Here is a 27,453-nt window from a genome sequence, read left to right as displayed (position 1 = left end):
TTTAAAAAGGGCTCTTAAAAGGGCAAGCATTTCGTTTGTGTGGTTTTCGCTGTCTGACCGCGCGGAAATAGGGACATTTCGCGCGCGTCCAGACTTAAGAGCGTACAGAAAACTCCACAGAAAAACTTGCTTTGCAGGCTAAAGGAATTGCAGACCGTGTTGTTAGTTCAGATTTATCGTAGTCACGCGAAACGAAAGATTAGAAACCAGAAACGCCATCATTAACTTGACAGTGGCATTTGATTCGTCCCTTATTTGTCCAAGAATTTCCGAGGAAATAACATGTTTGAGCTACATGTCTTTTATTTCAGCTCACAAAAAACCAACAACGCGAAAGAGAAGGGAGCCGTTTGAAGGATAGAACGTTACAAAAAACAACTGGCTGATAAAAAGAGATTACTCTTTACTTTTTGCTTAATTCGGAGGAACAGACAACTCAAATTTGCTGTTAGTTAAGCACTTCACTGGCCTGCCAAATCATTACTCCGTCATTTGCACTTGAAAGATTACGGGAGAATTTGGCAAAGCACATCCATGTATTGTAAACGCAAAGTGACTGATCAGCAATTATATTCTCCAATTCACTATCGAGGACTTGTTTCGTCAAGCAAAAATATCGTGGCATAAGCTTCGTTCGGATAGCACAAAGTGGGTTGCATTTGAGTTGAAGGCTGTTTAGCTAGCGCTGGCGTTATTTGATCGTCTTTGCGAGGTTTAAGGTGAGTACAATCGTTCAGTTTAAATGACTATTCCAACTCTTTTCGTTCGTTTAAGGCGTAATGAAAATCCTGTTCATTTCCAAAGAAAAAGAGTCGATGATTTATGCGAAGCGAACAGTGCTCAGGAAGGGCGGCAACTTTCATCTAAGCTCAACTCGCTGTTGTCCGAATGCATCGAATTTTACCCTTACCTGTAGCAATTACCAAGAAAAAACGTCCTTCCACAAGACGTTTTAGAACTTGACGTACTCTTTTATCCCAGGCCTCGGTAATTTATGGTGCCAAATCAGAACAAAAAAAAAACTGTTGTTGTTTATATAAGGACTGAGTGTCAGTGCAGCGAGACTGTTTATGTTTGGACTGACAAAGCAGCTAAACTAGCAGCAAAACTCACCAATCATTAGAATTTCACATTTCCTTAATAACAATAGAGGACCGAAAACTACACGTATCTTGGGATCCCGCGGATACACTCGGGCCTTTTCTTGGTTGACCCTTAAGTTGTTGTCGTAATCATTGAAGTCTGATTGAAGGAAAAATAGTTTTATTGATTTCAAGTTTTCTTACGAACAAACTGATTGATACGGCTGATGTTTTGGCTATTGGTAACGCGGAAATGTGACTTTTGAACTATTTGTGTTTCCTAACATGGGAGGCACTGGGGGTGTGGCGGGGGGGGGAGGGGGCGGAGGTTAATGGAGACAGCTAGGGTGTAAGGGTTAATTGAAAAATCTGTCGTGTTTCAATGGGGTTGGGGGGAGTAATTGGCTTAATTTGATGGTACTGATATACTGCAGATGTTTACCGGAATTAATAACTTTTGGAGAGCCAGTAACTGCAGGTGTATGCGCCATACAAATTTTCTTTTTATTTGTCTTATCCTGGTTATTCAAAGAGTGGATTAGCTCAGTGGGCGTCTTATTGACTAAGTTGTGGATAAATTGTACGAGTATCTGTATGCATCTTTTAATATACAGGAGCGGATCTGCCGTTAACAAGAAGTCAAAATGCCACCTAAATTTGGCGGGGGTAATAAATGCAAGAGATGCGAAAAAACCGTGTATCAGGCAGAAGAGAAGAAAGATCCTAAAGGCGGCTACTGGCACAACCAGTGCTTCACCTGTAAGAACTGCCCCAGAAACAACAAGAGTACTAGACTGGATAGTACTAACATCAACATGCATGAAGGTATGAGTATATTAAAGGTTGAAACATGCTCCCTCGTCATGGAACTCTTAGACTACAAGAAGTCCCTTATTTTTCTTGAGGATAGTAACGCGAGCAAAGCGCGCGAGCATGCGCGAGAATCGCCTCTCGCGAAGATACGCGACGCGCAGAAGGAAACTGGACTGACAGGAGGTAATTTTCGCGTGTGTTAGCGGCGCGTGCTTCGCTCGGATCGGCTCGAAGTCCATGGCAGTTTTTTCTGGGGGTATCATTGCGTGACTACACGGACAGATGTTTGGCTGCTCAGCAATGCTGGGAACAAACACCTCGGGGCTCTAAGGCGAGGACTCGAACCTCGGTCCCCAAGGCAGAGGTGATAACCGCGCGCCTCACAACAGGCGAACCCACAGTAGAATGAACGAACGAACGAACGAACGAACGAACGAACGAACGAACGAACGAACGGACGGACGGACGGACGGACGGACGGACGGACGGACGGATGAATGAATGAATGAATGAATGAATGAATGAATGAATGAATGAATGAATGAATGAATGAACGAATGAATGAATGAAGCACCTGGGTAGAACGCGATTGTCCGCCTTTCTCTTCTTTCCATGCGCATGCATGGTTGGTTGGGTGGATGGAGTTATTTGATACCATTTGAAACAGTAACAATTTTATAAATTGCTTAATAGCCAAACGATTCAAACAACAGCTCAGCTCTTCATGTAGTCAGTCAGTGCCTTCAAACGGCATTCTTTGTTAATTTTTGAAGTTTATTTTGGTTGGCCTTTCATGTTGGCATCTCTTGGGAGTGTCCTAGTTACTTTGCACGATAATGATGAAAATCATGGTGACAACAAACTAATAACCGCTCTTTCTTTCGCAGAGGAGATCTATTGCAAAGGCTGTTATGGTGCACTGTTTGGCCCTAAAGGATATGGATTTGGCGGTGGGGCTGGTGCACTCACTCGGACGCAGTAGAGAACTTGGTCCGTCCTTGTTTTTTCGTTTGTAATTCAGTTCAAGAAATGTAGTCATGATTATGACTCACCCTGAAGAAATTGTCTATCTTCTGGCTAATTGTGACCATTATTAGTAAACGTGATTTAAAGTTTACTTGCATTAGTTTCATTTGTGTTGACCTCTCGGGCGTAACGCAAAATCCGATCAAGCGTGTTATCGCGCGTGCGTTACAATCCGTGCAGCTTGTCTCGCGGAAAATTTAACGGCGACACGTACTATGTAACGAACCAATCCTGCACCTTTTTTTTCGTTTCCAGTGAATTTCTTTACGATGATTGATGTTAGTTATAATGGAATGAAGCGACAGACAACTTGAAGGGACATAAATCTTTTGTCTCATTTTTCAGTTTGATAATTAAATTTTCAGAACATCTCCTTATTTGTCCAATAGTTATCAACGGCGTTCGAGAACAAACAAAGTCATGAAAAACTTATGTCTTTCGTTTCAACCATTGATTAAAGCCAAAAGACGAAATGAAGGCGGCTATTTGAAAGTTATTATGGTAAACTATACAATTGGTTAGCAAAATTAGCTTTTATGTGAGCGTTCTCTTAATTCTGAGAAACAGATAAACCCGCTGAGTATGCTACTCAATATAGCTGTTTGTGAAACGTGCTATAATAGCTTACGGCACGCAAGTCATCCAAGTTATTTCTTTATTCAAAGATCTGATCACTTGCAAGATTACGTAGCAGGGAGAATCTCTGCAAGTGTAACAACGAGTGCTTGATCACAGTCCACCCAAGATCAAGGTCAGAGAAACGTGACTCTTGTATGACAGCATATTTGAAGGTGTTGCATTCCAATACTAATCCTTATAATTTAAACCGTTGTAACACAACAGCAAATCTGCCAGGCAAGAGTCACGTTCCTCGCGCACAATGTATTCTCTTGTCTTGACCTTGGGGCGCCTGTGGGTTGATCAATGATCAACAATTATATTCTCCGATTCGCATCGTAGACTTGTTTCGTCTGACAAAGATACTAAACAATTTAAGCAAATTATTTTTGAGTTCACATCGCAGTGAGCTGCCAAGTGAAAGTGGGCTGAAGTTTGATCGTCTGTTCTAGGTTTGCTGTGCAGGGAGTTAAGGTGAGTAACAGACACGGTATAAATATTTTTTTCTATACACGCCGTTCCCTCGCTAAAAACATAATCATGATGAAAAGCTGTAAATTTTTCTAGTAAAAGGTCATATGCATGCGAGGCACATTATTACCTTTGCATGCTGAAGATCAGAGTTGATCAGTCAAGTATCAGCATACACCAAGCCGGGGCGGAGACAACTTTCATCTAGGCAAATTCTTCTGTTGTTGTTCTAAGTAATTTTGCAGTTCTTTGTGGCTGTTTGCAAGGAAGCAAATCTCTTAAAATAAAACGTTATAAAACTTGAGATTTTCCTTTGCACAGTTCTCGCGCGCGTTTCCCGAGAGTTTACCCATTCAAGAGATTTAGTGGATTTTAAGAAAAATTACGCTTGTTTAATATCGTCACTTTTTACTGACCGTACAAATGCGAAAAATCAGGGGCATCCAAAAGTTCATTTCGGTGGATATCTGTTTGGAAGGCCTCAATCGCTTCAGAAATTCGGATGTCAGCTCGAAAGTTCGAAACACTAGGAAGCGAATTAATTCCTGTAATTTTTGAAGGGGCAAATACTGTATGTCGTTAATTTAAAAATGCGTAAAACGGTCAGATTGCATTTTCGTGAAATCAAGAGCAGCTCAGTTTTAAATTTCTGGGAATAAAATTTCGTTTTCTGAAACTCTGTACAAGTCTAATTTTTGAGATATGTATTTTACACATACAGTATGCCCTTAAAAGGGCAGAAAATCATCTAGAACACATTTATGATATAGAGAACATTTTTGTATATTTGCTAAAATGTTCTTTTAGGGTGCGCTCCCATGAAATATGATTTGTTTTGACAAGACTTGGTATTTTTAAACTTGCCTTTCTTTTTTTATGTTCACACTCACGGGTATATAATATTCTCGTTTCATGTATATTCTTTTGTTTGCCTAATTTTACCGAATCAGTGCATGTGTAACAGTTTAAAAATTACTCTGAAATTAAACAGTCTATAGTTATAGATGGAATGTTAAATGCCGCGCATAGCCCCCCAATTTTTTTTTCGAGAACAATCTGAGAGTTAAGCTCCCGGCCATATATAGACTCCTCGTTACAAGAACAAAGGATTGATACCACTAAGAGAAAGAATTCCAGCTACGACCGGTTTTCACTTCCCCAACCACCTCAAAAATTAGCGCGAGTCATCCGCAGAATATATTTCTATAAATCTGGTGTAGTTGGTGATAGGCGCATGCGTAACACGAATTTTGCGTGTTGACTTACTTGCTGTACCATAAGGGGTTTATTCTCTGAATAACCTAATTTCTCTTTGAACAAACAGAAGCGGATCTGTTGACAGGAAGTCAAAATGCCACCCAAATACGGCGGGGGTCCTTCTTGCAAGAGATGCGGCAAAAGCGTGTATTCAAATGAGGAAAAATCTGATACAGAGGGTGGCAAATGGCATAAGAGATGTTTCACCTGCAGCAAGTGCAAAAAATCACTGGACAGCACCAATCTCTGTATGCACCAAGGTACGAGGATTCTAGTCTGAAACCAAAACTTCTCACTGGGGCTGGAGTTGGAGAAGCAACGTGTGACTGACTATTACAGAAGTAACTCTTCAGTAGTATTGCGTGACCTCTTACCTCTTACCTCTTACCTTTAGTTTAAGGTCAGGTTTACATGTAGTTACATGTGGGAGCGGGGGGGAGGGGGAGGGTGATTGAGTATGGAGGGTGACGGAGACCGATACGAGGTAGAATGGTTGTAAATTGTACTTGAAGAAGGCTGGTTTGGCCAGCTGAAAAATACTACACAATCATTTAAAACCATTATACATTGTAGCGGTCTCTGCTTTTTTGTACTTCGTTTTCTATATTACGGCGATTAGATCACCAGTCAGTGATCGAACGTATACCAGCAGAATTATCGTCCACGGCTGATTGCATGAACATTAGTAGGATGAGTGAACTCACTGGGTAGATGAAGTTTTAGCAGTCTGAGGGTCGGTATGGCTTCTGCTGCACACACATCCCCCCCCCTCCCTCCTCCCCACCCCAGAATGTCAACAGTTCCTATGAAAAGAGGTTCATCATTTTCTATCCAGTCCTCGCGTTGATGTGTCTTTTTTACCCTACCCTACCTTACCGTATCCTACCCTGGCCTAGCAGTGCCCTTACCTGTGTCCTCTCCTACTTACCCTAGCTGCCCTACACTGTCTACCCTACTGTACTACTTTTAACTGTCAATGATAGGGGTGAATAGGGGTATTGTAATGTTATATCCAAAACGGGTTCCCTCTTCGATTAAGGGGGCGTTACACCTAAATTTCAATGAAATTTGAAGAGGTTTTAAGAAGGGATAGAAGAAAGAAAATAATGTTTGGAACACTAACAGACAGTTGATACCGACGCAAGAGCACCCCAGGTTGCTAGTGGACTAACTGGCATCCGTCTATTAATTATTAACTACAAATTCCAATTTTAATACTTCACTAAATTCTTCAATACTTCTTATTTCTCTTAATTTTACCAATCTTTCTAGAAAAACTACTCCTCCCAAATATACCCCAAAATCACCCAAAAATTCACAAAATACCCCACAACACAGATTCGCAATATGGCGATAGGGTTTTTGGATTCCTTGAAACGTGAACGAGATATTGTCATTAAAGCCATGTCAAGTGGCGGAGAAATGGCGTTCAGGTGTAACTCCCCCTTTAGGTCAGTAGAAATTAGCATTGGATTTGATAAAGTGGAAAAAGATGTCTGGGACAGTTTCAAGGGTTTTTATGCAGAGGAGAATGGACTTTTTTGGGTTACCTTCTCGGCTATCAGGGAAGTTTAGCCGGATACGGCTTTCTTTTGTTCAAATAACTTGGTCTCGTTCCCACCTCCGTCACCAACAAGCATGAGTTTTCTTCCTGGGGCAAATGCGCAAAATTAACATAGGGAGGGAGTATGTGAATAATAGATCAAATGAGTAGAATAGTACGATCGTGATTTAAAAAATCGTTTTACAAAAAATGTTGTTTACGAAGCAGTGATAGCGATGATGATGCCCAGAGCTCTGTTTTTTTTTTTCTTAGGTGCGATCTATTGCAAGTCATGCTATGGTGCAGAATTTGGCCCTAAAGGATACGGATTTGGCGGTGGGGCTGGTGCTCTAACTCGGACACAGTAGCGGAAAGTCTACGTTCGATTCAGTTCAACTGATTTAGTTACAATCACAGCGACTTAAAATTAAGATGCTTGTCTGTTTTCTGATCTTTTTTTTTTTTTTTTTTTTTTTTTTTTTTTTTTTTCATAAAAGAGTTGTGGAGATCATAAAAAATAAAAACTAAAAAGTCTAAAAACCGCTGTTTTGTTTATGTTTTGAACAGAGGACCTGGTCGTGGGAGTCACGCGTGACGACTAATTTTTTTTGTCAGGCCATTCAGGCTTGTTGTTAAAAAAACCTTATTAAAAAAAATAAATGCATTAGATCCGTTGAATTTTTTTTCTTTGTTTGCGTTATTGATCCCATTATTTTACTTGCGATGGACAAAACAAAACGTTCTTGGGGCGAATTTCTGACTTCTTTTTCGAGGAAATTCTTACCTTCGCCGCGCCCTAGGAAGATCGAAGGAGACTCTGCTCGCAGGGTAAGATGGTAGACGTCCCATGACTCTTTGGACTCTTCGAGTTATTTGTGGAATCTCTTCTCTTTAGTCGAAGGAACTCCAAATAAGCGCAGAGAGCTTTTTTTCTTAAAATATCGGAAGATTGAGTACCCCTTTCAACATGGCTGGTGAGTTAAACGTCTATTTGATATGTTTAACGGGCATTTACTTCTGTAGTCTTACTCGTTCGTGTTCTTTCCACTGACTCGGTAAGAAACTAACGTCCGAGAAACTTAGCAAAACGCCAGGTTCGTTTTGCGCTCTTTACGTAATAACTCTGAAACGCGTTCGTTTGAAGTTGAGATTCGGCAAAGTATTGAAGAGTTAAGGCGAATTATAGGTAAATTTTTACGACTCAAAATACAGGAATGAGTAAGCACTCTTTTACGCTTTTACCTCTCTATAGGCATCTCTCTTCAACACTCGAGAAATCGATAGTTGATACCTTGCGAGTAAACAATATTGGATAATGATCATTGTTGAGAGCTTTAGGCTGTTTTCGTATCACGAAAGAAATCCAAATTCTGCAGAAATTTGTTTCCATCAGAAAGCTCGGAACTCAAAGTAATATATATGGCGTCATGCAGACACGAATCCAGGCAAGCGTGAAATGAAAATCGGAGCGAAATTAGTTACAATTTTTTATTCCTTTCGATGATTCGAGATCGTAAAGGATGTCAGTGATATCAAGGCTAGAGTCTGCTTTTTTTTCGCTTGTTCCTCAATTTGTGAGCTTTGAATTAGCAACATTGCATGATTGTTACCGAAGTTACTTTTTAATTTTCACTAATTATGCACCACATTGTTTCTGAATAGAATCTATGACGTCAAAGAAAGTACAAATATTTTTCGGTTTTGAGTAAATTACTTTCATCTTCTTATGGTTCTTTCTGGAAAATTTCCTACATTCTTTGTTTTAAAATCCGGATACCTGACTGTGTACACTTTCCTTTTGTTGAATTTTAAATATTTAAACCTTGACCTTGTTTAGTTCATTGTTTTGCTATTTTACATCAGCTGTATATAATTTCTGACCGAACCATTATTTTTTAAATAACTTGCCTAATTAAAGGTAGTGTTTTCATCTTCTAAGGAGCTAATAGCAACAAGATGGTAATGGCAGCAAAAACATCGGTGAATTCGTGTTTTTTTCTACCTTGTCACGATTATTCCAACTTGCGTTAAAATGTCAAATGTATATGGAATTTCCTGGAGTTGAATTATTGGAGACCGCACCTAAATCAGAGTAGAGAAAAAAAATTGTCATGTGCTTACGTCATCCATAAAAAATCCCACAGGAAATTTCATGTCCCAGTTGTGGAGTGAGCAAAGAAATGCACCAAAAAGTTTAATTCCTTGCAGAGCTGTTGTTTTGGTTGTAAGCCATTGCCATCATCATTGCTTTAGCTTCCTACTAGCTTTATTTAGGCAACTTAGTAATTGCAAGAAAAAATATAGCTTAGCAATGACCCTTCAGTGTATAAATGTTACCATTTCTGTGGTTAGTTGAAAACAATCACTCTAAATTTCATGCTTTCATCCAACCAAACTCTGTCAATCTGCAGTTCCACAAAATATCCACAACCCAACGCAAAATTACAATTGTTTCCCAAGTATTTTGAATTATTTTTTCAGTTGTGTATTTTTCCAAATGCCGGACATTACAAAGAGGAATTCGGAATTGAATGTTCATTTCATTATCGGAAATACTGGTCATGGATAACCTAGGTTGACTGTAAATGCTAACATTTTTTGAGCAAAGTAAGGAGCTAAATAATAATTGGAATTCCAGAGGGATTTGGAGTCCAAACCGAAGAAATCTTGTGACCATCGTGCTATTAATGACACCCTGATATTATGGGCAGATTTATTTAAAGATCCCGGTGAACAAGAAATAATCAGTAAAAAGGACCCCTGATAGTGCATATGTTTTGTATTATGGAGACCAAATTATGGTCCCAAAGGTGTGTGCTATATAATAGAGCAAGAGTTGACTGGGTCTGTGCAGTAACTTAGCCCAGTAACCACCAAGGTTTTGCTCTCACAGACAGGTGTCCACGCTGTAAAGATAGGGTCTATATGGCTGAGGAAGTAAAAGCTGGTTCTTTGAAGTACCACAAGCGCTGTTTCACCTGTAATAACAAACCTTCTTGCAACAAGTCTTTGGATTCTGGATCCTATAACGACCATAACGGTACGTGCCTGCCTTCACTGAATGATGTACTGTTGTCAGTCCAGTAAAACTTTGAGACTTTTAGCTTACAAGCTGTAGCATAAATCCAAGGCACTCAAGGTTTCATTGGTGCAGTGAATATCTGTCCTAATTGACGGCCAAAGTAACCTCAAAAATTAAGATTTAATTGAGATGATTTTTGTGTTGTTTTTGGCATTAGGGTGAAAAATGTCCTTAACTGTTTAACCTGCAATATCAAAGAGCAAATTCTCCTATCTTGTCCCCATACTTTTCTTATAAAAGTACTGGCCAGGAGAAGTAATATTATTTAAAATGTCAAGAAAATTCACCTTGGTGATCATATCCTTAATTCTCATGACCTCAGTGGTTGAGTAAGCATTCATATTACAAGGAGAAATTTGATGCTGATCACTGTTAAAGCTTAAAGGGTGAGTGAAAAAAAGACCAGGTTGGATTTTAGGAAAGCCTACAGCAACTCGTAAAGGGATCAGTTTGCTAATTTTTTTTTTAACTTAACAACTGAGCTTAAAAAAGAATTGAACAGATGACAGCATACACAAATATCCCTTATATAAAGGCCTGCAAACTTTGTTGTAAATTGAAGTTTTTTTTCTTAACTATTCGTGTTGGGTGTAGCTGCTAATTAACTAATGTAATTTCTACTGATGCATGCTAAAACAGTTCAAAAACAAGTTAAAGTAACTTGTAAACTATGTTTATCGTAAAAAGAGGGGCTCAGCTTGTTAATGCTGCAAGTATTAAAAGTGTCACAGTGGCTGGAATTAGCTTTTGCTATTGAGCGTTATGTTGCTAATTCAATACACCTTTTTCATTTGCTGCTGCGCTGGTAGGGGTGGATATAAAAGCTATGGGGTTTTTACCAAGTTCAGAAAAGAGGAAATGAGAAATAATTGAGTACCCTGGTGGAAAAGGGGGCTGAGAGGTGTGTGTGTGTGGGGGGGGGGGGGGTGGGGGAAGTGGAAGACATGTTTGTGCAAGTAAATGTGGCACTTGGATATGAAATGTGTTGCAACTAAGTTGGATGAATTTGTAAATAGTTTTTTTTTCAAATTGCATGTCAATCTTTTAAGACAATTTTAATTGTAAAGTGCTATGGCAGAGCAGCTAGTTATATGGTACTATATGTATTATTCATTATCATAGCGTTATACGAGGGAAATAGTGGCTGCTGAGTGTTTGATTCAATAAGGGATGTTGAATTAAAGATGAGGGCTTGGGGTCGGGGGGGTGGGGGGGGGGGAGCTGGTCACTCACTCCTTTCTTTGAAGAAAAAAATTCCATTGAGATTTTGGCATTATATTCAAGGCCAAAAATTCATTCTTGCCAACAAGGTTTTGTAATAACTTCTCCCAAACAAATCAGTTCCACTCTTACAATACTAGAATCCCCATGCCTACTGTCTCCCCTTTTGTTGAACAAACTTTAAGAAGTTTTCAGTTTTTTTCTAAGGACCCAAGTTTTTTAACTCGCTTGACAACAAAGTCCTCAACTCTACATTGAGTAAACCAATGAGTAATTATGAAAAATGAACTGACTCTATGCCATCGTTTGTTTCATTTGTTGTAATTTACTCTTAGTTCGTAGTTTGAGGGGGTCTAATCCCTTATAAGCTCTCTATAGTTTCTTTAGGTCCCCTCGCCACTGACTTTTCTTTTTTTGTTATGTTATAATGTATAGTTATTTCATTTGTGTGGCAAAATATGTGGCAAAAATGTATGTTTGTAAGACACATTGTGCAACATTGTGTTCAACGTTTTGTGTGACAAAGTTGCAACATTTGTTTGCCCCACTGACTTCTCCACTCCATCATTGTACTTCGGAACTGTTACATGCAATATTTCATGTAATACTAATGTAAGGGGTGTAGGTTCAGTGTAACTTGCAATGTTATCGTGTCTTACCCTTTTAAATTTGGTCGTTATACATGTTAATAATTATAATATTGTGACAAAATTCTTGTTTTGTATGCATTGTCTCCAGGAGATGTGTACTGCAAGGGTTGCTATGGGAAACTGTTTGGTCCCAAAGGTTATGGATTTGGCCAAGGTGCTGGGGCTCTTCATCTGACGGGAAAGTAAACAGTGTAACAGACTGCACCTTGCTAGCTGATCTTTATAAATGCGAAACATGTTCTGTTTTTGTATATTCATTGGTGTAGTAAAACAAAAGTATTGACGTACTTGCCATGCGGGACTGATGTCATTAGTTTGTGAACCAAGGTGCTTTGATGTAGATGCATAGTTTTTTGGATCAGTTTTGTAGTAAAAGAAAATAAAGCATACGTATTCAAGCAGTTGAGTTTCTAATCTTGGTAAGTGTTGGTAGAGTTCTCCCCTGCACTTCTTAATTAAACCAATAAACTCCAAGTTGTATTCTCCTCAATGATCTCTTCCGTTTTCTTATGGCATTTGTTTAATATTTTGAAAACCATTAAGCTAATGTGGCGGTTACTGTTAAGACTTAAGGATGAAAAGAGTACAGTAGTTCCTTGCTGAAGTTTTTGCAGTACTTGTCAATGTGGTAACCAATGTGGTACTTTTGGCAAACTTATCCTTTGGCTTCGGCAAGCCTTAATGCAGGTATCAATGGTTAGATGGAGAGGGGTGGGGTGGGGGGGGGGGGGGCAAAGGTGCAGCATTTGAACGCTTCTGTTGTCCCCTCTCTGGGGAATTTGACCACAAATTTTGCCCCATGCTGCGGACATTTGAATTTGACCGTGCAGAGGGCTGGGTCCATTTGAATTTAACCGTGCAGAGTACTGGGTCTTAAACTCATGTTCCAGTCCCAAGGGTCAGGAATTTGACCAAAAACTTGCAACAAAATTCAAATGCCGCTCCTTTGCCCGTACCCCCCCCCTCTTCGTTTTAACATTGATACCTGCATAATCCTTGCCTAGTTCCTAGGCCTCTCTTTGTCTTTCGTCTCTCCGTTTCGGGTCACCTTCCGAGGAAGAACAAACTATGAGCAGTTTTTGATGACTTCTCTACAATACACAGGAGGAACTTGAAAAAACTGGCCAATTTTTTCAAGTTGCAATCCATTTCCATCCTAGCCATACCCAGCAAAAGATAATTAATACTAGTTTCTGTGCATTATTAGGGTTATTGTTAACAAAACTGAAACATTATTTTGACGATTCCATCGATTCAAATATGTTTTTGGCTATTCAAAATGACACAAAAAAATCGGTGACACTGCCCCTTTAAGTTGGACTGCGCGCACAGAAGAAGAAGGCGGAATGTATGCGCGGCGATTTTAATGTCTGATACCCGGGGGGGGGGGGGGTATTCCCCAGAATCCTTGGTGGGGGTGTCCCGCCCGGGTCGTCAAATCCCGACCCTATTTCAGACCTAAACATGTCATTTTCCACACCCGTTTTCAGACCTGACCTCTAAAATTCATACCCGTTTTCAGACCTGATAATTATGCATCAGTGCCGAACGGAAGTTGACGCAAGGAGTAAAAGTAACCTGGAATGACATAGTTTATCTATTTCTTTTTCTCGCTATCAGTTAGTCGTTCCAGTTACGTACTGAGAAGAAAAATATGTTTGTAAGCTTTCGTAAATGTTCCCCGCCCCCAAAACCCGACCCGATTTCAGACCGTAATTGTCAAAATCTATACCCTATTTCAGACCAAAACGGCTCAAAAACCATACCCTTTGGGGCGGCACATACCTATATACCTTATATAGGGGAGTACCCCCCCGGGGTCTGACGGCCCGGTATAAACATATCCTGCATCGTACTAGAACTAACCCCCGCGGTTATAACTGGGAGTTACAGTCCTTCTGCAGGCTAGTATAAACAGTGCGCGCGCAGCAATTTGTGAGGTGCGTGATACACGGCGTTAGGCGCAATATAACAGCATGAAATATCCAAACTTGTTGTAATAAACTTTATTACGACATTCATTTTCGCTTAAAGGCTACTACTGAAACGCGAAATGCTATGTATGTTATTCCTACGTGGACCGTAAACGACTGGCGCTATCCCAGGGGTACTTTTACTGTGTGCGCGTAAGGGCTCCTGCTCCGGCACCATATCCATAACCTTTAGGTCCGAAATTCTTTCCGTAACATCCTTTGCAGTAGATTTCACCTGTGGGAAAAAGGCAGTGAAGTAAGATTGCGAAGGCCAACTACAGAATAGTGGCCACATAATGAAATTTATTAAAATTTTACTCGATGGGGCTCGACTCACACTGAAATTCATAAAAGAAGATGAGTTGTAGAGAGTGCCCAAACTAGGGGAAAATTAATAGGCATTTCTCGTTTAACCTTTTTTCCGTTTCTACATGACGTCACATTAGAATCTTCTTTTTTCGTTTTCTTTTTTTTTCAGTTCCATGCTTTTTTGGTGTATTTTATAAAACTTCTTTCGCCCTTTTTTGTATTTGTTTTCGTTTAACAAAACCTCTGTTTTGAGCTTTTATGGGGTACATCGACTACCAACCTCAGATTTTGGCTACACAATCAACTTGTTTAACTTTCGATTAAGGCAAGTGACACACTTGGACACCAACCCACGGCCTGGCCAGTACCTTACGCATGCGCACAGCCATATCACCCGGGCAGTGGCAGCCATAGACAGCTGTTTCGGCCTTGTTAGGCCTCATCAGCATGGCATTTATTGTTTAACTTATTTGTTGTTTAACTTTTTGCATTTATTGTTTAACTTTAATAATAATAATCTTTATTGAGGAAATCAATGTCACTAATAAGTGATTTACAAAAGAGTCCTCTAAAATTAAAAAGAATAAAAAAAAAAAATGATAATAATAATAATAATAATAAAGAAAAATAAAGACTTTGGTCTTCAAGCAGTTGAAGGCCTGGGTTTGAAGGGTCTTCAGAAATTATGAATGATCCCCTATATCTTTGGTTTGTCTGCCTAGAACAATTAAATTTTTCCTGAATATAAAACTCGATGTTTTCTTTATTTTTGATCACGTGATACACCACATGACCAAAAAATTAAAATTTAAAAAATCGGCGATACGGCGGCGAATTTTCTTTACGGATAGATAACTGAATTAGTGTTTCCGAAGTAGGTTTAAAATATTGAACATTCTACGTTTGGAATGACGGTCCTCAAGTTTTTAAATTAGAGAAAGGTTGAATTGTGGACTAAGAAATGGCCTTTGTCCTGACAAATTTTTTCTGGAGAACAATGGACGATCATTTCAAACGTGAAGGGATGGAGATATTTAATCTTTATTCGAAATGCGTTTTTGTTTGATGTTTTCTCTTAAAACCGTCCCTTACCTGTCAAATCTTTGCTTTTTCACGAAAACGATCGCGTGACATGTCACGTGATCTATAGCACTACATAGCTTATTATGCTTAGAAATGCTAAGAATGATAAGACCTTTTTATCTGCCAAATTTCAGTTCAGTGACATTCAATTTGTTAAAGTTATCGCGAATAAAGCATCATTTCCTCTTACGCTTTCAACCCAGACCTTAAACTGCTTGATTAAAAACCCAGACTTTGTTTGTTTAGATTTAGATGGCTAGCGGATAAGTCTTCAAATAGTCATAGCACTTTATTCACTTAAAACGGCAATTAACATGCTCTCTTTCTCAACAAACTGCACAAAACAGAACGTGTGATTACAAAACCCCTCCAAAACCCGCGCGAAATTGACGCGTAAGCGCGCGCACTTCACGCGCATCACGCCAATTCGTCTCGTACTTTTCTTCATAACAATTCAAAGCACTGGAAGTGGCCTATCTGCTTGAGTTGTAAGAGGATGGTGACAAGCGTACGTTCAGCAACTCAAGTGCTTAATTCTCAGCTGACCCCTGGCCTACCTTCACGAGTGTTGCAATTGGTACTGTCTAGTTTCTTCCTGCAGTCTTTACATCCGAAGCATTTTTTGTGCCATTTCGCTCCCTCGCACACGACTCCTCGGCCTTATAGACTTTATCTCCGCATCGCAGACAGTTTGTGGGTCCTTCCACGTGCTCAAACTTTGGCGGCATTTTTAATCTGCGAACAAAGATCATTAACAAGTAAGCGACTATATTAAGAGGAGACCTCAGCTTTTATTTGTTGGCAAAGTATTGCAGTCAAGAGCTTTCATTTGAATTGGTACTGAACATTCCACGATCTCGTCCATTTCGCCGTACTACTTTGTGCAATAAAATAAACCATTCCAGGCCTCAACAGTTTGAATGGGAATACAATAGGATTTTCATCCCTTACAGACTGGATTCAACGGGCAACACTTCAGGGTTTCATCCGCAGACTGAAAAGTAAGAACCACATTGTACAGCCTAATGAACAACAACACAAATAAGTGCTGCTCAGTAGCTTTCAACTTTAGAACTCAGGAGTTGTAATAACATTGCGCAGAAAAATTGTGATTGTGTGACTGGTTTTCAGTGATGGCAGTACATGATTGTTGTCTATCCCTGGCCCTTGTCATCTCATAAGCATAAGTCAGAGTGTGTTCAGATCATAGGTGAGGGCGACGCCCAAGACAGACACGATAGAAATTCGAAAAAATGTTAGCAATGCATGCACAGAAAGTCTTGCCCTATAAATTATATTACTCTGACAGTATGTATTCACCCTCCAAAAACACCTTGTGTTGTTATTAGAGACGTTATGTATCCGAGGAAGTTTGCAATAAAAAAGGGGAAATACAATACGGATTTATTATACTCACATTCAAAGGTCATAGACCAGAGAACTAAAAGCTTATTAAATTTGTTTGATGAAGTCACCGAGAATTTCCCCAAATGTTTTACTGCAGCCGAATAGCAGGGAGTTTTGCCATGAGTTGAATAAATTTTTTACCGCACTTTTTTTTAGAATTTTACACCAGATTGCATGCAAGATAAAGCCAGCCTTGCGCTGAATAAACGTTTCCAACCTAAACTGGAAAAGTTTTCGTCAAATAGCATCTAAAGTCAATCTCATTCGTCCCTTCCTAGGCGTAGATGAAGATGTTGAACTCGACGAGTGCGAAACAGACCATTATGTTTGATCTTTCAGACGGCACATACCAGAAGGTAGTTAATTAATTGCACGAAAAAGAGCGGACTTCATTGGATGTAAGCGCACATATCCGAAACAGGTTTCTTTTTCTATCTATAGCTATTATCAAACAGATACTACTTACAGTAATCTTTGATGAAATCTGTGAAGTAGACCGACTCAAGAACGGTACTGCCTTCCTCGACGAACGTTGCTCTGCAGGACACCCGAGACGTACAGCTTATTTTTCAGGGATGCATAGGTATTTACATCTCCTCCTTATATCACGCGCAGAAATGCCACAACGTTCCGAATGATTATGGTCTATACAACGGGGCACTCTATGGGTAACTTTAGCCAGCAGGTTTACTTTCCAGCAATTCAATATGAAATCCTCAGCAAATGGTTCCTTCTAGAACAATTTTTCCTATCTAACCGCTGTTTTTTGAACATCTGTTGTAATGCTTTTGGGATAAAAATGGCGAAAAGGGAAAAGGCAGAGAAGATAATTAACAGATATTTAGAATGAAAGCCAGATATGAAGAAAAGGGAGATTATGGTGTTGACAAACAAACTAATCGTGGCTAAACGTTTTGGGAAAACCTTTCGGCCCCCTCGATCGAAACGACTGCGTGAAATGCAAAACAGATGAGAAGCAGTCAGCTACCATAAAAGGCTATAAAATGGAAAATTCACTTCGACGGAAATTGAAGAACCAAAGAAATTCGCACTGTCTGAGATTTTCAGACTGATTTTGTTGTCATTGATTATGGACGAATCGCGCTGTTTTGACGGAGCTTTCATTTCTACTCACAATGTACGTAGTGGCATCTTTGATTTTAATATAATCTGATATTGTACCGCTACATCACAGGTCACGCTAACCGACTGATTATCCTCGATTCCTAATCATTGATGCACTCTGCAATCTTCGATAAATAGTTCACGTTATGTGGATATAGTCATCCCCCAGCCAATTAATCAGTGGCTAATCTTTTGAGATGGACAGCTGGGCAAGCCACCTCAGACAATTTGAGCCTCAATTTTTTTTACAGCTGTCACTTAAACGAAAGGATGACTTTGAACTTCATTTTAATTGCGCAGCTTTCAAAAGCTCAGTAGTCGTCTTCCTATAACCTCATAATATTCCTGACCTGTTACGGTTAGAAGACCACTCTCGTAATCTCGGACCCAAATCTCACCGCAGGTTTGAAAAAGTGACTCTTTGACCAGCGGTTGGTCGCCTGGAGACGACTCTGGAGAAATCAAAAAAATGTTCATTTCTAATTTGATTGGCTGCCCTGTTTAACGGCAATGCTTTTTTCACTTTCATATTTTTTACCGCTCGATTTCTGTGATGATTATTAAATTCCAGTAAAAAGAAGAAGAAAAAACCCCTCTGGGCTGAATCACACTACGCAGCTTCGCTCCATTGCCAGTACCCCAAGCATGCACACAGCCATATCACCCGGGCAGTGGCAACCATGGATTGCTACATCAGAATAGAGTGGGGTTAGCGCTCAAAGGGGTGCTTGCATGCACGGGTGCCACTGCCAGGGTGATATGGCTTTGTGCATGTGTGAGGCACTGCTTACGGATAGTTTGTTAAATTCCAGGGCCCAGTTGTTCAAAGCCCGATTAAGAGAGTCCTAGGTTAACGTGAAGTTTGATTCGAGTTTAATTACTTATCAATAATCATTTTTCCAAAAGACTTTTGTCCTTCAGTTTTGACAAAGACGTTTCTTTACCTTGTGCTAAAAATCAGTTTTTAAAAACATTTTTAACGAGCGAGATACAAACCTCGCTTAACTTTTAATCGGGGATTAGCGTTAATCGGCTATCAAACAACTGGGCCCAGTACGTCAGAGTAAACCACTGGCCAAAGGGCCTGAGGACTCCGGGTACGAGACCATCACAAAAGAGATAAGGGCCAATCATTGAAGCAACTTTTAGAAAGAGTTTAACCAAGACCGTGCATTAAACCGAGCCGGTAAACTGCCTAATGGCATAGTAAAGTCAGAAGACTCTGGCCCTGAAGAAGACCAGTGGTACTTGTTGAAATGTTGGCCCAAATAAAATTGCCCTTTGCCGTAGTGTCAGCCCTGCAATCAGTTTGGTTTAATTACACGTAAAGTGATGTCTGGTGACGTAGGTGCATTTCTACTACAAGAGATCCGAGAATGAAACAGAACAGTTTATTTGTGCGATGTGGGGTCCCCCCGTATTCAAGCGTTCCGTAAAGTTGCAAGTACTGTGCATGCGTGCATTGGTAACTTGTTGCCACTGGAATGGGCACAGCCATGCCCACTTTGTAGCGGGTACTATCCCTTAATCCACCATAAAAAAATATTATAATTGAACCTGAGTAATAATTGGCAACTGCGGAAAGCTGGCTTTGTTGGGTCTCGTTAGATATGCCTGGCTGACTGGAGGCTAATAAGGCTGAAGCAGCTGTCCCCTCCTGCTGCTACTCACAGTCAAATTCCCCCAAAGCTAGCAGCTCATTATAAATCCTGTCTAGCAAAACGACTGCAAAACTCCTTTTTTGCGTTATTCCTTCGTTCGAAAGAAACGCGCCCAGAATACAAGTTGGAGGAAGAAAATGGGATACATCGACAGGGGCTTACTAAAGGACAGTGCATACACGGGATGGGCACGTGCACGAGCGTGCAGCATGTCTCCACGCGTTTGATGGGTGAATACAATGTGTTCCGCGCGGATCGTAACGGTACAAAATGAAGAAACTGGAAGTATTTCTTATGATCAAGTTTATTTGAAACGCAAATTGTCATGTATCTATTCCTCCACGGCTCGTAAAATACTGGTGCTGTCCCAGGGGTACTTTTACTTTGTGCGCGTAAGGGCTCCTGCTCCGGCCCCATATCCAAAACCTTTAGGTCCGAAATTCTTTCCGTAACATCCTTTGCAATAGATTTCATCTGTGAAAAATTTTTATAATAATTTTTTTAATACTAAGGTTGCAGGCATGTATTGTTAAGGCCAACTGCAGTATGGCTAACAGATTCTACGCTAGAAAAACTTAACCAAGCAAAGCACAAAACAACGGAAGCAATTCGCACTCAAATTCATTAATTAAACTTAAAAATCAAATAATTAAATTGCAGGTTGCGCCAGATCTGAGGGCAATTAGTAAGAATGAACCGATATCAAAGCTGCTAAATTGATCCTTAACAAAGGTAAACACTCTTCCGCAACAGTGGCAATTAACGAGCTTGATTGGCTAGTTTTGTCAGAAAGGCGACGGCAACACAGTCTTTTTTTTTTTGTATTTAAATGCATGCATTGGCTGATTGACTGGAATTTTAATTTTACGCACTTAAGGGAAATCCACCCTTATAACACTAGGCACAAGGACAACGTTAGAATGCCCAAATCTCGGTGCCAGTGGGGACAACAGAAACGGACTTATCAAGCGATACAAGAGTGGAACGCTCTTCCAGTGTCTATAAGAAATTCAAATAGCCTTGATTTATTTAAGAAGCTTTTGTGAACTATTTTATCTAATTTTGTTGCATCGTGAACTCTATCTTAGGATTTTACTGTGATTGTCTCTTTTTAACTTTTTTTATATTTAGTAATTTTATACCTACTGTTTATTTATAATTTTTACTCAGAACCAGCCTGAAAACCACCTGAGGGTGAGGTTGCCTCCTGACTTAAGATATTTGTTATTATTATTATTATAATTATTATTATTATTATTATTATTATTATTATTATTATTATTATTATTATTATTATTATAACAATCAAAGGTTAAATTTTGGACTAAGAAATGCTCTTTGTCCTGACAAAATTTTTTTGAGATCATTCCAAACGTAGAGGGTTGGAGATTTTTAATCTTTATTAGAAAAACGTTTTTGTTTGATGTTTTCTCTTTAAAAAACCGTCGCCTACCTGTCAAATCTTTGCTTTTTTCGCCAAAAAAAAAATGATCACGTGACATGTCACGTGATCTATAGCACTACTTATAACGCTTAGAAATGTGAAGGATGATAAGACCTTTCTTTCTGCCAAATTTCAGTTCATTGTCAGTCGATTTGTTAAAGTTATCTCGAATTAATAATCCATTTACATATTAAAAGCCCAAACCAAGAAAATAAACCCCTTTCAAGCAGGTAAAATGTTTATCGCTCTCTCCACATTTTGTCATAAAATACCCTTCATTTTATAAATGGCAATATTTTCCTCTTTCTTCATACACAAAAAGTGAAAAGCTCCGATTGCAAAACTTCCTGAAAAAACTCCGCAACTTGCAATACGCGAACGTACACCCTTGTCTAACAGAGCGTGGATGGTATTCGCGCATCAAATAAAATGGCAACCAAAATGTGTGGATATCGATATCTGGGTAGGGTGTGAAACAACCTCGTTATCACGGCGGTTGCCTTGGGAACTTAGGAGGGGCCAAAGGAAAAGGAGTGAAAGGCTTCCCGCACGTACACAAAGTGGATTTTAACTCTAACTGTCCCCAACTTACCATCTTTATCACTAACAGTAGTGCTGTCAAGCCTCTTTTTACATTCTTGGCAGCTGAAGCAACTTTTGTGCCAGCTGGCGCCCGCACCGATAAGTTCCTCGGCTGCGTAAACGCTTTTGTTGCACCTTGGGCAGGTTTTTCCTGGCATTTTGACCTGCGATGATATATCATAAAAAAAATAAGCCAAAGATAAGAAAGCAAACTTCAGATATTGTTAAACGATTGATCATAACGAAAATAATGATCGTAATGGCGGTGCTGGTGATAATGATAATGATGACGATGACAATTATATCTTAAACTTATATATAGCGTTGTTGGAAGAAAATGTTCTTATAAAATTTAACTACGATACAATTAAGCAAACTACATTTCGGAAGATATTGTTAAACGATAAATCAGGAAAAAAATAATGATTTTGATGGTAATGATGATGAAAATGACGATGATCATATCTTAAACTTATGCATAGCTTTGCAAGTGAATAATAGCAACATCGATCAATCTAAAATGCTAAAGAGGAGGTAAAAAACGTCAGAATGAATGCGGAATAATCAGGTTAAATATATTAGCGATCATTACGGATAAGTTTTAAACTCTAAAAAGCATGATAAAATAGCTATGAATAAATTAAAGGCTTAGATAATGCCTGCTAAATCTTTCCAAAAGCCAACTGCAACCGATACCAATTGAGTTGATCTTCAATACGTGGTTGATCATCGCAGTTAATCATGTGTGCAACTCAAGCAGTTGCGAATAGAAAGCCTGAAACTGAAAACTATTCAGGCTTGAACGGGAGTCGGATTGGCCAATGACCTGTGTTCGACCAAGTGAGCTATCAAGCCAACTGGAAGCTGGTTAGTTTGTAAATTTGCAATACCCTTGTTGAGATGATCAGATGAAAGTGCAGTATATGAAATACAGGAGTTCAGATCTTGTAAATTTGAGCTATCAGGTTCTTGAAAGTCCAGGAGGAATTGTATTAGAATATCTAGCAATATCTAGCTCCTACTGCAGGTAACGTGTTAAGATTTGAAGGTTCTAGTGAAATCCTATCATTGAACACAGCCATAGGACATTTGTGGACTTGGACTAAACAGTAATAATTGCTAATTATTCACCGAAAAGGAGGTGGATATTGGGGGGTATTTATCAACACTAATCACCGACACAAAGTAGAAGTCCATTTCCTGAAAAGAAAAAGTCCCTTTTGAGTCCCAAAGAATTCGAATTCTGTTCAAAAGCAAAGCAGAGAATTGTACCTGTATAAAAACACGCCAATCGTGGAAAGAAACGAGGTACTCCCTTACACAAAACTAATTATTTCGAGCAAAGTTGATGACAAAAACAGTTCTTCACTCGAAGGTATAATAGTCGCGATTTCACTGCCTTCCTTTCAAAAGGACCATTGCATCATCGACCTTGCCATCGTAAGTAGCGCCATTTCACTGAGTTGGATAAGAGGTAACGGATATCAGTAGGAGGAGTTTGTCTGAAAATATCGTAGCTTTTGGACCAACCAACAAGTGCTGAAAGGTGGGTAGGTTAAAACCGCGTTGAGTTATCCAATAACTGACAGTACCACACACATTGACTGGCATAATATGAAAGCGCTTAATAGGCTCCTTTCGATATATTAAAATTCAACGTAACAATTAGGCCAAAAGAACATAGACAAAGGAAATTCGATAATCCTGTTTATTCCTTTCTGTTGTTTGTGTCCTCTGGACCTTAATATCGAGTTGAATTTTAATATTTCGAAAGGAGCCTATTGGTTCGTTTTTAATATTCTCCAAGATTTACATGATAATGTAACTTTTTTTTCGCCCGGACGTATCGGACAACTAAACGTCAGCTCTGTGTCAACCTTCAAACAATTTGAATAAAAAAAGGAAAAATTATTCACCTTTCAGTTCATGCGACTTTTTTGTCCAAAGGGCAACTTCCCGGGCTCACAAAACAATTTTTTTTAAACTGAGAGGGCGTCGTTTACCGTGAGATGAATAATTTGCATACCAGAACGAAAACAATATGCCTCAAGATTCGATCTTACACTTTGCTGGATTTCTGAGCAATAACATGGAAAAAATTATCTTCAAAGTTCTAAGACTTAAATAAAAATAGAATATTTGAAAGAGTTCATGTTCTTAACAAATTATCGCATATTTAAGCCACTGGGGAGCACAGGTGACGCAAGCTCAAACTGTCAGAGCAAGGATCATCTTGCACAATAGTAGAGGTATAGAATGGTCCTTGAAAAATAATGGATCTCGGCAAACTTTCGGCGAGTCTCGAAATCTCGAGCTCGTAAAAAATAAAGTGGGTCTCCGAATCTCGCATTTTGAAATTTGAATCTCGGGCCCGGGGTCTTGCAAGGCAAGCGAAAGTTAAGTCTGAATTAACCGTCCTAAACTGGTCCTAAAACAGCAAAGAATAACCTTGAAAAACTGCTCAACAGCACAATCGCTTCTGCAGCTTCTGCGAGACATGTAGGCTTGGAGTAAATTCTGCTGGTAAATTGCCGTATTATGCTTTCTGGCAGTGTTAGTAAAAAACACTTTTTGCGTTTTTTTGCGTTCACAGCCTCTCACGCTCTGATAGTCTCGAGTTTTAGCCTTGGGCTCGGATTTGAAAAACATAGTTAAGTCTCGATCTCGAATTTTAAATAAAGGTCTCGGCGTCTCGATGGGTCTCAGATTTTACCATTCTATACCCCTAATAGTGGTCACGGCGAAAATATAGAGTTTGTATGGGAATATTTATGATCGGGTTTAGGAGGTAAAAATTCCGAAAATTTCTCAATAAAATGACATACAGTGTACCTTGTTTCTACGGTGTACTGCTTGTTGTTTCTTTGTCTGCTTTGGCTGATTTTGAGGCCATTTTAGCGAGTTATCACTTCCGTGCTTTCCTACCCCTAAGATGAATGAAGTCTTTATAATTTCATCTTAGGCCGGTAGGAAACCACTCGCACGGAAGCGATAACTCGCTAAAATGGCCTCAAATCAACAAAAGGAGACAAAGAAACAACAAGCAGTACACCGTAGAAACAAGGTATGCCATTTTTATTAGGAAATTTTTACCTCCTAAGCGCGATTTCCATACAAACTCTCATATTTTCGCCGTGACCGCTATTGCGCAAGATTGTCTTTGCTCTCAGCTCGAGCTTGGGCCACCTGTGTGGAGAGCCGCGAAGGAGACTAGAGAGCAGACGGCTTGCATTTGTTTGACGAGGCTCAGATGGCCGGCTTTGGACATGTTATGGACTGAGCTGTTAGAACAGTCAACACTACAATTTGACCGAGATTAATTTTACTGCACAAGTTTACAGCAAGCATGAATAAATGTTTTCAACCTAAACTAGTCCATTTGACACCGAATTCGCATAAAAATCAACCCGGCTATCCCTTTCCCGCAGAACTTGGTGGACGTGAAAATGATCACCGTAGCCTACATGTTTCCCTACATACAAGGAGAAATAGAATTGCGTTGGATTTAACAGCTTACCTAACTACTATACTCTATAAAAGACCAACTACTTACAGTAAACCTCGATGAAACCTGCACTAAGCTGGATCAAAAATCGCCGCCTTGTAGACTGCAAAACAGCCGTATTTTTGCGTTTGGTCGAAATGCGAGGTCTCGTCAAGCGAAAAGTCTCGAGCGAGGGTGGAAACGTAGAGTGAGACTGGGGAGAGAGCCCTGTGGACGTGGTAGGCTCGCGCTTTGCGCGCGAGAATTCGCGCATTCACAAAAAAAGGAGACTGTTTTGCAGTCTATTATTGACAATAATAATAATAATAATAATAATAATAATAATAATAATCATAATAATAATAATAATAACTTTATTAACGTGTCAAGAAATGTAGCTGAGGGGAGAAGTCCCCTCTACTAATAGTGGACACCTAACTAAATTCTAGAAAATTCTAAAAAATGAATTAACGTTTACATCGTAAACCATATTAATAAACTTTCATACATCAATCGCAAAAAATCATGTAAACCCTAGTCATTCTCGGCATAGGTTGCAGCCTCGACAGTTACTGACATTTGCTGCTAGGGCAGTAAGGTCCTGATTACGTATGACTCTTTTATATTGCTATCACCAACGTTTGCTGCCTTCGCCCTTTCTAAATTTATTTCCGACTGGTGGTCAAATTCATAATTATGATACTAGAACCTCAGCTCATTTTCGACCTCACACCTGCCGAACTAATATCAAGCAATTTACTATACTCTATAGAGGGCCAAAAATATGGAATGCTTTGCCATTATCAGTTACGTCTTCCCCTAGTCTATCCACCTTCAAAAGAAAGCTTCTTGATTTCCTCAGTTAATTGCATGAAACGTCCGAGTCTGTTATGTCTTTATAGTCTTACCACCACCGTATGTTAAAAAATCTCAATACAATGTCTTTACTGGTCTTAAAGTCCCAACATATCTCCGAGGAGACCTCTCAGTATAAGCCCGGGGGTTTCTTGAGGTCTCCTCGCCACTTCTTACTTCTTTTACTATTATTATTTACTCTAAACTTATGTACTTGTAATCCTAGTCTATTATTCATTGTAACTTTCTATGTTTGTATGTCGTGGTGAATAAATAAATAAATAAATAAATAAATAAATAAATAAATAAATAAATAAATAAATAAATAAATAAATAAGAGGGTTGATATCTTATTCTAGGAGTGAGATCATTCCACAGTTTAGGCCCTAGGTAACGAAGTGAGTGTTTTCCATATTTCACCGAAGAGAATCGAGGTTGAACAAATTCTCGCTTCCTTAAGTAATACGAACCACTGTCTAATTGGAAAAGATTACAAAGTCTCTGTGGCAGTAATTCATGCTTAATCTTATAGATGAAGATGGCAATGTCCTGCAATAACTGCAATTGTCTGTTGTATAACGATGGTATGTCTGCTTTTGCCAGTAGTTTCTCGTAGCTAGAATGTTTGTCCTTAAAAACTGCCCTGAGTCCTCTTTCTTGTATGCGTTCAAGCTTTCTCCTATCGCTTGCCTTGCAGAAGTGCCAGGTGAGGTGGCAATAAGTAAGGTATGGTAAGATAGCAGCTTTCAGTATATAGCTGCAGCTTGGCTTCTGTTGGTATCAGGTTTTTCAGTCTCATAAGGACCCCAATCCTTTGGCTTGCTTTTTTACACACGTTGTTAATATGATGGTTAAAGTTCAGTTTACTATCTATCGTCACTCCTAAAAGATTCAACTTCTCTGTCGACTCGATTTCGCTGCCTTGAATACTCATGGTCGGAGTTGTTATCTCTCTTTTGTTCTGCATTGTCATGGTTCTATATTTACTATAGTTACCCTTTAGCATGTTGTCTTCATACCAATTAGATGCTTTTTCTGCATTCCTGCTAAGTGATGACTTTACGTTTGCGAGATCCTCTCTTGCTTCGTAAATCTGATGGTCATCTGCATACATAGAAAGGTTCAAATTAATTTCATAGGCCAGGTCGTTCTGGAAGATGTTCCAAAGAAGTGGTCCTAACGCAGATCCTTGTGGGCATCCTCTGTTTACCACTTGCCAAGAACTTGCTAGTGATCCCAGTCTAATTCTGTTTTGTCGGTTGGAGAGATAAGAGCGTAGAAGATTTACGGTGTTTTCCGCAAAACCATAGGCTCTTAATTTGTTAAGCATGAGTGGTGGGTGAAGTGAGTCAAATGCCTTTGACATATCCGTAGATAGTAGCTCCGTCCCTTGCAAGTTTCCATTGCTCCACCAGTGAGACAAGGGTTGTCTCACAGCCATGAGATTTGCGGTAGGCGGTAATGGAATCTGATAGGCGGCTTTCGAATTGAGCAGTGATTTGTTTGCTAATCAGCTGCTCAAAGACTTTGTCCACAGCAGAAAGGACTGTAACCGGTCCGTAGTTCTCTTTGTCGAGTGGATCGTCTTTCTTGAAGGCGGGTATCCACTCTCCCCTTTTCCATTCACTTAGCCACTTTCCACTGGAGATGCAAGAGTTGTATAGCTTAGTGAGGGGTATGGCTAGTTCCTTTGCTCCCAGATTCAGTACTTAAGCCGGGATATCATCGTGTCCCGTTGCCTTATTTGTTTTAAGCGATTCAAGTGCA

At 39.5% G+C, this 27,453-nt stretch overlaps 4 protein-coding genes and 1 pseudogene across 6 annotated transcripts; 3 read left to right on the top strand and 2 right to left on the bottom strand.

Annotated features, from left to right (window-relative positions):
• Nucleotides 1-585: 585 nt before the first annotated feature.
• On the top strand, nucleotides 586-3,012 carry LOC146479411 (cysteine and glycine-rich protein 1-like). 2 transcript variants are annotated; one of them, XM_085111049.1, is made up of 3 exons: nucleotides 586-719; nucleotides 1,697-1,907; nucleotides 2,783-3,012. In XM_085111049.1, exons 2-3 carry the CDS (start codon nucleotides 1,727-1,729, stop codon nucleotides 2,875-2,877), a joined length of 276 nt encoding a protein of 91 aa, XP_084967175.1. In that variant the 5' UTR covers nucleotides 586-719; nucleotides 1,697-1,726; the 3' UTR covers nucleotides 2,878-3,012. The 2 variants fall into 2 exon arrangements, with proteins under 2 accessions (XP_084967175.1, XP_084967174.1); XM_085111048.1 differs by having other exon boundaries at nucleotides 595-719; nucleotides 1,700-1,907.
• An 867-nt stretch (nucleotides 3,013-3,879) lies between these two features.
• LOC146479410 (cysteine and glycine-rich protein 2-like) lies at nucleotides 3,880-7,352 on the top strand. Its single transcript, XM_085111050.1, has 3 exons — nucleotides 3,880-4,013; nucleotides 5,335-5,527; nucleotides 7,084-7,352. Exons 2-3 carry the CDS (start codon nucleotides 5,362-5,364, stop codon nucleotides 7,176-7,178), a joined length of 261 nt encoding a protein of 86 aa, XP_084967176.1. The 5' UTR covers nucleotides 3,880-4,013; nucleotides 5,335-5,361; the 3' UTR covers nucleotides 7,179-7,352.
• A 290-nt stretch (nucleotides 7,353-7,642) lies between these two features.
• On the top strand, nucleotides 7,643-12,164 carry LOC146479409 (cysteine and glycine-rich protein 1-like). The gene is made up of 3 exons (XM_085111051.1): nucleotides 7,643-7,784; nucleotides 9,704-9,850; nucleotides 11,852-12,164. Exons 1-3 carry the CDS (start codon nucleotides 7,778-7,780, stop codon nucleotides 11,947-11,949), a joined length of 252 nt encoding a protein of 83 aa, XP_084967177.1. The 5' UTR covers nucleotides 7,643-7,777; the 3' UTR covers nucleotides 11,950-12,164.
• A 1,596-nt stretch (nucleotides 12,165-13,760) lies between these two features.
• LOC146479408 (cysteine and glycine-rich protein 2-like) lies at nucleotides 13,761-16,337 on the bottom strand (annotated as a pseudogene). The gene is made up of 2 exons (XR_014864936.1): nucleotides 15,686-16,337; nucleotides 13,761-13,971 (listed from the first exon to the last, which is right to left on the bottom strand). The product of XR_014864936.1 is annotated as a cysteine and glycine-rich protein 2-like (transcript).
• Nucleotides 16,338-19,667: 3,330 nt separating this feature from the next.
• On the bottom strand, nucleotides 19,668-25,019 carry LOC146479407 (cysteine and glycine-rich protein 1-like). Its single transcript, XM_085110855.1, has 3 exons — nucleotides 24,901-25,019; nucleotides 21,358-21,511; nucleotides 19,668-19,795 (listed from the first exon to the last, which is right to left on the bottom strand). Exons 2-3 carry the CDS (start codon nucleotides 21,503-21,505, stop codon nucleotides 19,701-19,703), a joined length of 243 nt encoding a protein of 80 aa, XP_084966981.1. The 5' UTR covers nucleotides 21,506-21,511; nucleotides 24,901-25,019; the 3' UTR covers nucleotides 19,668-19,700.
• Between the last annotated feature and the right edge of the window lie 2,434 nt (nucleotides 25,020-27,453).

The sequence above is a fragment of the Pavona decussata genome, unplaced genomic scaffold, assembly GCF_977016875.1.
Source record: "Pavona decussata unplaced genomic scaffold, jaPavDecu1.1 SCAFFOLD_59, whole genome shotgun sequence".
Lineage (NCBI taxonomy): Eukaryota > Metazoa > Cnidaria > Anthozoa > Scleractinia > Agariciidae > Pavona > Pavona decussata.
The sequence above is the reverse complement of the archived record's forward strand: the minus strand, read 5'-3'. Positions and strand labels throughout refer to the sequence as shown.

Excerpts from the sequence above, each read along its gene's own strand:
- LOC146479411 (XM_085111049.1), top strand. The coding sequence starts at position 1,727 with ATGCCACCTAAATTTGGCGGGGGTAATAAATGCAAGAGATGCGAAAAA. Across the intron at positions 1,908-2,782 it reads TAACATCAACATGCATGAAG|AGGAGATCTATTGCAAAGGC; the intron begins GTATGAGTATAT and ends TTTCTTTCGCAG.
- LOC146479410 (XM_085111050.1), top strand. The coding sequence starts at position 5,362 with ATGCCACCCAAATACGGCGGGGGTCCTTCTTGCAAGAGATGCGGCAAA. Across the intron at positions 5,528-7,083 it reads CAATCTCTGTATGCACCAAG|GTGCGATCTATTGCAAGTCA; the intron begins GTACGAGGATTC and ends TTTTTTTCTTAG.
- LOC146479409 (XM_085111051.1), top strand. Across the intron at positions 9,851-11,851 it reads ATCCTATAACGACCATAACG|GAGATGTGTACTGCAAGGGT; the intron begins GTACGTGCCTGC and ends CATTGTCTCCAG.
- LOC146479407 (XM_085110855.1), bottom strand. The coding sequence starts at position 21,505 with ATGCCAGGAAAAACCTGCCCAAGGTGCAACAAAAGCGTTTACGCAGCC. Across the intron at positions 19,796-21,357 it reads TACTGTTAGTGATAAAGATG|ATGAAATCTATTGCAAAGGA; the intron begins GTAAGTTGGGGA and ends AATTTTTCACAG.